The following is an 8,521-nucleotide window of genomic DNA, read 5'->3' on the forward strand; positions in this document are numbered from 1 at the left end:
ATCACTGGTACACAACTTGTGTAATTTACCCCTTTTTTAGATCTAACTCACATGAAAGGTTCCTAATATTGCACAAGTAGTAAACATGCTTGTAGTTTACAGTTTCACCAATGTGATTTTCCATGTAACTGAAGACTTTTACTGACAGACATTACTCCCTAAGTAGGAAAGTACAGTTTGGAACAGATTGTTGTACTACTGTCTTGGTTTTGAAATACTCTAAATACCTTTTAGAAGTTAGCTCTTAAAACGTGTTATTACAGGTTGTTTTTTGTAACTTTTATTATCAGTTAAAATAAAATAAAATAAAATAAAATAAAATAGATAGAAGTATGGAAACACACAGAGGTTCAACCAATCATTTATATAATAAAACCGTAAGATTTGCATAAAAGAATAGTTTTAATTAGTTTTTTTAGTACATATTTTTAATTTTGATATTGTTTTACAAATATATCTATATCGGATTTTAAAGTAAAACTTTAATGTTATGAATGTAAAATTTATCTAAAATAATGAGCAAATTAATTATATACTATTCATTCTTGGAGAAATTTAGATGTTTGGATATTGTTAATAAATCGGGCTCTTTGAGTGAAATGTCCTGGCCAAAATGTCTTTGGAGATCCAACTAAGATTCAGTTCAGAAGTTTGTCACATTGAAAAATTAAGTGTTCTAATGCTTCTACAATATTGTCACAGAAGCCGCATTTGTCATTCATTTGGAGAATATATGGATAAATACTTGTATTTAGTTTTATTGAAGTCATGAAAAAAACTCCCACTGTGGACCATGCCGTGGACAAATGTCGCATTTCCGTGTTTTGATTTGAAAGTCATACGTCACGGGGTGACAAAACTCCCACAATGCAACGCAAGCTTCACCTAAGCTAAACTGAGCAACATTTAACATCTGAGGGTGAAAAACTTAAAATATATCGCTTGTGTTCATCTGGTACCTCCGTGAATCGTTGTTCCTGTGTCGCGTCTGTGTGGTGATCTGCAGGGACTGGCTGGCTGCTGTATGTATGTTTTCTGTGGCAGATATTATGAGCAAATTAACCACCAACGTTAGCCAAATTAGCTAATGCTAGTTATCATTACCTAGCTCTCCCTTTTTAGTACAAACACGACTGTAAAGAAGTCAATTTCATGTTAATACCTTCAAACAAGGCCCTATAAAGCTCTATTTGTTGCCTTCAACTGGTTGAAAGTTGGTTGTGTTGCTGTGTCACGTTAACGGAGTTAATCTATACTTTCTCTAAATGTAGCATCAGCTGAGTTTACAGATATATTTGCACTGAATACATGACATATTGTTATGATTCTTTGCTTGATACTAATAATCAGTGGGTATTTTACGAACCAGAATATGTTTTAAAAGTGCTGTGATATATGTGAAAAATGAAAAACAGAAGTACAATTCCTAAGCTAGCTATCTTGGTAGTTTTTCATGTTTAAATGGCCATGTCTGTGGTCTGAGGGGCCCTATGCTTCTTATCTTAATATCCTTTTTATGTGACACATTAAGGAGATCATTCATAAGGTTTTATGTTCTCGTCAGTGCATTTGTTTAATATGTATTTCCCTGGGTCAGTATGTAGAAATCACCCAGAAGCCCACGCTCTCGACCTCGCAAGACAAGAATTTTTTTTAACTTAACACTAGAGCTGCAACAATTAATTAGTTAGTTGTCAGCTATTAAATCAATCGCCTACTAATCTGATCAACGATTACTTGTTGTTGTTTTGGAAAGGGACAAAAATTCTCTGGTTCCATCATAAATATGATTATTTTCTGGTTTCCTTACCCCTCTGTGACAGTAAACTGAATATCTTTGGGTCGTGAACAAAACAAAACATTTGAGGAAATCATATTGGGCTCTGGGAAACACTGATTGACAGTTTCTGCCATTTCCTGACATTTTGTAGACCAAACAACTAATCAGTTAATTAAGAAAATAGTGAAAGTAATTGTTAGTTGCAGCCCCAATTTAGATATTGATATCCCCACACTGGTTAAATTTATTTTTTTACCATTTAAATCTCTTTGTTATCTTGCAATTTGAACTGCCCTGACCATTCTCTGACAATTTTGAATATATACAGAGACACATGCTCAAAACTCAACTGAAGGCTAGATTAGGGCCTTGGGAACACATGGATAACTCTGTTTGAATAGTAATTTTCAGGATAATAGTCACATAAACTTATTTTAACTTTTTAACCTTATGCTATGTGATACCCAAAACAAAAAATAGCATTTCAGTTTAGATCATGTTGAGATCATTTTTTGTGTGTTGCCAGGTCTTCAACGTCCCAGCCTGTGGCTGTGGGATCAGGATTTCAGGTTAAGATGGATCTAGAATATGAACATCGCCTTCTCCGCCAAATCAACATCCAAAATGACAACTTGAGCCCTATTGTGAGTCGTCCTTCTCTTAGTTATTTTTCTTTGTTCCTTAAAATGTAGATTTTGAACTTCAACCCTGTATTATTGTTAAGTTATATTATAAATATACTGAAAAAAGTGAATTAGAAAAGTGACCCGACCCATACATTTACAAATAGATATAGAATAATATTTTCCTATAATACTTTTATATGCTGTATAATAATTTGTTGGTTTTGCAGAAACTGACACAGAGTCCGCGTGGTCGGACACCCACCGGCTCCCCGTTGTCTTCACCCAGTAAGCTTGGAGACAGGTTTATTCCAACGAGAGCGGGGGCAAACTGGAGCATCAACTTCCACAGAATCAATGTATGGCCTGTTTGGGGGTACATGTGTTGAGGAGTGTGTCTCTGCTTTTGCAAGTGAAAAGTAATAATCATGTGTGTAATACAAGGCAGAGTCTAAAGGTGAAGTTGATTGCTGTTTAAGTGTTCTGTCTTTGAAATTTTTCAATTGCAAATTAATGACAGTAACTTTGTGATTTTTTTTTTTAGGAAAATGAGAAGTCACCAAGTCAGAACAGAAAAACTAAGGATGCCACCTCTGACAACATCAAAGGTAAATAAATGTTTTAAATGTTATTTTGCTATTTTTACTTGCTTATGTTCGCCCAAGATTATAGTTTTGTGCTTGTGTTTTAAATGATATTTTTGTGTCATGCAGCAGACGGGCTGGCCTACTCTGCTTTGCTGAAAAATGAGCTGCTGGGAGCAGGAATAGAGAAGATCCAGGACCCTCAGACAGAAGACAGGCGTCTACAGCCATCAACCCCAGAGAGGAGAAGTCTCTTCACTGTATGAACATTTCATCTCGCACTCCTTGTGTTTTGAAATATAAAGCATATGATCATGCAATGTCAGAACAGACACAAATACAATATGATTTCTTAGTCTTGAGTTGGGAAGGACAATATAAAAGAGTAGAACGCCACTATTCTTCAGTGATTTTTGTTATTTTAATGAAGCTGTCAGAGAATATGATGTTTTTTCTGCTTGTGCGTTCTTTGAAGTATTCACTCAATACCAAGAGACCGTCACCAGAAGATGGTACCAACATTTCCCCCTACTCTCTATCACCTGTCAGCAACAAAAGGTAGAAGCACCATTTTCAAAATTTTGTATTTAGTGTATTTAGACCTCTTATTGTTGATAGCACTGAGACAAAGAAACTATACATTTTGGCAGCAAGGGTTCACAATGTCCAACTTCTCCCATTGCAGTCAGAAATTGCTTCGTTCACCAAGAAAGCCGACGCGGAAGATCTCAAAGATCCCTTTTAAAGTCCTCGATGCTCCCGAGCTGCAGGATGACTTTTACCTCAACTTGGTGGACTGGTCATCTCTTAATGTGCTCAGTGTTGGGCTGGGTACATGTGTTTATCTGTGGAGTGCCTGCACCAGCCAGGTACTGCAGATCGTAATATATCTGTATTTATTGGCAGCATGTATAACAATTCCACACCAAAGTGACTTTAAAGTTGGATTGCCCTCTCTTCAGGTAACAAGGCTGTGTGATTTATCAGTGGAGGGAGACTCAGTCACGTCTGTTGGGTGGTCTGAAAGGGTAAGTACACACAGCTTACTGCGTTCAGGACACTGTCAAAGTGAACTTTTGGTCGTAAGTTTTTCCTGATGAAAGGATTCTTCATGTTTTAGGGTAACCTGGTGGCAGTGGGGACGCACAAAGGCTATGTTCAGATCTGGGACGCTGGTGCAGGGAAGAAACTCTTTGCTCTGGAGGGACACACAGCCAGAGTTGGTGAGTACATTTGCCGTATTTAAACTCTGAAAATGGGTTATGAAGGGACTTAACAGGGACACTCAGGTCACAGTAAAAACAAATGAACTGGAAAACAAAAAAGCTAGAAAGCTGAATTAATGCTTAAAGTTCTTGATAATTGTCTCCAGACAGCAATTATGCAGTTTAGTCAAATGTTGAGAGTGTGACGAGGCAAGGCAGCTTTATTTCTAAAGCACATCTCTTATAACAAGGCAATTCAAAGAGCTTTACAGAGCAATAAGATATAAAACATAGTAAAGGATACAGATATACAATAACAAAGAAAAGATATTAAAGGTAAACTTAAGTAATAAATGATTTTATTTAAATAAAAATAATCACAGTAACAAAACTTCAGCCAAGAGGTGCAAAGATAAAAAGATCATTAAAAAATAATTTAAAATAAAGTTTAAAAATAAGTTTGCAGTTGTTACCGGGTAGATCAGGCAGTAAATTAGGCACAAATTAAGCTTTTTTTATGTCTGCAGGAGCGTTAGCGTGGAACGCAGACCAGTTGTCTTCGGGAAGCCGTGATCGCATGATTCTTCAGAGAGATGTGCGGACCCCTCCACTCCAGTCTGAGAGACGGCTGCAGGGACACAGACAGGAAGTGTGTGGCTTAAAATGGAGCACTGACCATCAGCTGCTCGCTTCTGGTGGCAACGACAACAAGGTACAGATGACATTGTTGTTAAACATGCCTTCATATTTTTGCATTTACTTACTGCATTCATTGTTGGGGTTGTTATTTGTACCTTTAGCTGCTGGTTTGGAACCACTCCTCAGTGAGCCCAGTTCAAACCTACACAGATCACCTGGCTGCAGTGAAAGCCATCGCCTGGTCCCCCCACCAGCACGGCCTGCTGGCCTCTGGGGGCGGCACTGCTGACCGCTGCATCCGATTTTGGAACACCCTGACCTCTCAGCCGCTGCAGTGTATGGACACCGGCTCTCAGGTCTGCAACCTGGCCTGGTCCAAACATGCTAATGAGCTGGTAAGTGACTTCAGACACACACTGTGCACAGTTGATTTGCTGACTGTGAAAATGATAAAGAAACAATTGTCATAGAGGTCACACTTGTATTGAGACATGGCCAATTTTTAAGTGTCACGACAGTTAGTTCCTCTAAGACGTTGGACTTTATATTTAAATTTTCTGGCAGTTGCAGAGATTTCTCACTTTGACAGTAGTCTCCATTTATTAGTCAGCCTTACTAACTGACACTACTTATTCCTGAACCCACTGCCACTGCAGTTCAACCTGCAGACAAGTCCAAGTGGGTTGAGTAAATACTTCACCCTCAAAATGATCATTTGTAAATCAGTTGCTTGTGCTGTGTTACCTTGAATTCATGAATAAAACGTTTTGCTCACATGCCTCCAAGGAAATGGCAAATGTAACGATTTATTGATTGAGGACTGCCTTTAACAACAGTAAAACTTCATCAAAACACCCATTTCCTGCAGTATAATCTCATATTTCCAATTGTTTGCGCAGCACTTCTCGAACACATGCATCTTTGCTAAAAAAAACCCAAAAAACGTACTATTTAAAATTCAACTGAAAGTGAAACTTATTTATGCTCTCCCCAAAGCCAGATTTGAATACTTGGGGGTTTTTGGATTATGCTTCACGCTGACTTTTTAAACAGATTGTTTTGCTGTTGTTAAACATATATATTCAAAACCATTTCTTATATTACTGGGAAAACTGATAATGTGGGCATACAATTTCTAATTCTCATTAAAAGATAGACATGGCAAAGTTGTTAAAACAATGACAACTTTTCTTTCCTTGGTTAGTAGCCGTGATGCAGAATGACTGTCATAAACATTAACAATTACAGAGAGCAAGAAAGCGCAGCTGTAATAGCAGTATCGATACTGCAGAAAATTTGCATTGAAACTGTGCCAAATTGTCATAGTCAATATGTATTGATAAATAGATATATTTTTACATTACTAATTTATAGTTAATCACACAAAGCTTCCTATGGGACGAGGGAGGAGTGAGGAGGAAGACTATGAGGCCTGATAATGCATGTGATGCATAAAACAGACTTATTTCTTTATTTAAATAGTACAGGGGCTCTATTTGCACTTTATTCTGTTAATTCAGGTTTGCACATACTGTTAAACAGTAATATATTTATCATCATTAATTTATCTTATGGCAAACACCACGTTTTTTATTCTGCACTGGAATACCCTTTTAATGGCTATTTTATTCTTGGTGTTTTTTGCATGTATATTCTTCTATATTCTTTTATATTTTATATCTCTTTTAGCATTTGTTGTGTTTTGTTCTCTCGTGTTTTTATGTCTGTGTGAGAGGGTACCGAGCTGCTGGAAACCTGAATTTCCCTTTGGGATTAATAAAGTTACTTCCATCTGTCTTGATTATACAGTGTTGCCTGTTTTTCCAGGTGAGCACTCATGGCTACTCTCAGAACCAGATCTTGGTGTGGAAATATCCAGCTCTCACTCAGGTTGCCAAACTCACAGGACACTCCTACAGAGTGCTTTACCTGGTCAGTGTGTGTATTTTTTTTCTCTTGAGATCTTGCTGTATGTCATGTTTATGCAAAATGTGGCCATATTTGACAGAACATAGGCCAGGTTCATAAACTGTTTCTTTTAAATGTTAGGCCATGTCCCCGGATGGTGAAGCGATTGTGACGGGAGCTGGAGATGAGACTCTACGCTTCTGGAACGTATTCAGTAAAACAAGGTCAACTAAGGTGAGAGGGTACTTTTTGGGAACAGCAGCCTGTAATCAGACCCCTGCATATCTGCAAAATCATTAACCATGTTTCTTTATATTTTGTTTCAGGAATCCGTATCAGTTTTAAATCTCTTCACTAGGATACGATAACTTTAAGAAAATATTAAAAGTCTTAAACTTATATTGAGTGGATCCTGGCGTCATCACTGGACAGCTCATCAATGTGGTGCTAAGGACATACAGTACAATCTAAGACATTGTGTGACATTTTTTTCACAGAGGAAATGGCAGTGAGAACAACTGAGTACGTTTTCTATTCATGCCAACAAATGTGTGCGAAATTATTTTTTAATTTTGTGCTCTCGTTATGAATGTAGTATTTTTTTGTTAAAAAAAAAACAACTAAAGTTGATTTCCATTTATTTTGTATTCATGACACAAAATCATGGGCCTTACTTAAAATATTGTGTCGTGAAATCTGGAAAGTGGAGAGAGCATTTTTAGTTTTTGTTTAACTCAGGTCTTATTTATTTAACACTGCAGAAAAAAACTTTTTGTAAAGCTGCAATGGCTTCAGTGGAGGAAGTACCTTTACATATTGTGACTAAAACATAAAAACTAAACATTATCACTTAAGGCCTTTACAGTATGTGCACCACGTTTACTGTGATCCTTGGAGAACTACAGTTGAGAGTGGTTGGCGAAAATAATGCAGTTTTGCTTCTGTGGGCAGAAAGTCTAATGCTGTGCATCAAGACATAAACTACATAGTTGATTCTCTGTAGTAAAGGAAGAAATAAAAGATGATGGAACAGAAGAACCAGTGTATATTTCTTTTTTGCCTTACAAATACAATTATCATTTTTGGGGAGCACTTTATTTACTTGCACTTTTGTTGTTAGATTAGATTTTGTAAGGCTGCATCTGAACATTAAAATATAAAAAGCATAATTGTGTTAAGTTTTTGCAGCTCATCTATATCAGGGTTCTTTACAGCTTTAGGCAAATATAGATTTACTTTAAGTGCCACTTGGAATGAAAATTATGACCAATTGTACAATAACCCAAAATGAAGAAAGAAAAAAAAACCACAAATCAACATCAATCACTAAGGGTTAGGGACAGTTTTTCCCAAATCTTTACTTCAACATAAAACATGGCTTTTTGGTCAATATATAAAGTAAGATGATCTACCTCAAATGCCGAGAAAATTCCCAATGTTTCTGGAAGGGAACGTGAAAAGCAGTGAACATACTATGTTTCATAAAAGTATGCATAAAAGTTTTCATTTTTTTATTGGATTGGATGTTGTTAATATATATGAATACTGTCAGTCCGTCTATCCCAATATGTATGAAATTTAATTCAATAAATTATTTTAAAAGTTTATATTACCGATTATTGTAAGATTTTGTGATGCAATGTAAGAAAAAATATTTCATGATATTCTAATTCCAATGTCTTAGCAATGTCTTATGGGATTTTAACACCAATTAAGGTCTTATCTATATATGAATGAACTGAATGCGTTTTAAGACTTTTTTTTTATCATCCGCTGAAATCC

General features: G+C 36.5%; 1 protein-coding gene across 3 annotated transcripts; it reads left to right on the plus strand.

Moving 5' to 3' along the window:
* The first annotated feature begins 874 nt into the window (after positions 1–874).
* On the plus strand, positions 875–7,777 carry LOC121941363 (fizzy-related protein homolog). 3 transcript variants are annotated; one of them, XM_042484143.1, is made up of 14 exons: positions 875–1,026; positions 2,307–2,424; positions 2,634–2,762; positions 2,948–3,011; positions 3,117–3,247; positions 3,463–3,545; positions 3,673–3,856; positions 3,950–4,015; positions 4,108–4,210; positions 4,720–4,904; positions 4,993–5,226; positions 6,659–6,763; positions 6,881–6,973; positions 7,066–7,777. In XM_042484143.1, coding segments are annotated over exons 1-14 (1,539 nt in total). In that variant the 5' UTR covers positions 875–1,024; the 3' UTR covers positions 7,108–7,777. The 3 variants fall into 3 exon arrangements, with proteins under 3 accessions (XP_042340077.1, XP_042340076.1, XP_042340078.1); XM_042484142.1 differs by lacking the exon at positions 7,066–7,777 and having other exon boundaries at positions 6,881–7,047; XM_042484144.1 differs by lacking the exon at positions 7,066–7,777 and having other exon boundaries at positions 875–1,022; positions 6,881–7,047.
* The last annotated feature ends 744 nt before the right edge of the window (positions 7,778–8,521 follow it).

This window comes from Plectropomus leopardus, chromosome 3 (genome assembly GCF_008729295.1).
Source record: "Plectropomus leopardus isolate mb chromosome 3, YSFRI_Pleo_2.0, whole genome shotgun sequence".
NCBI classification, from domain to species: domain Eukaryota; kingdom Metazoa; phylum Chordata; class Actinopteri; order Perciformes; family Serranidae; genus Plectropomus; species Plectropomus leopardus.

Coding starts and splice junctions, on each gene's coding strand:
- LOC121941363 (XM_042484142.1), top strand. Junction 2,763..2,947: donor TCAACTTCCACAGAATCAAT/GTATGGCCTGTT, acceptor TTTTTTTTTTAG/GAAAATGAGAAGTCACCAAG. Junction 4,016..4,107: donor CTGTTGGGTGGTCTGAAAGG/GTAAGTACACAC, acceptor TTCATGTTTTAG/GGTAACCTGGTGGCAGTGGG.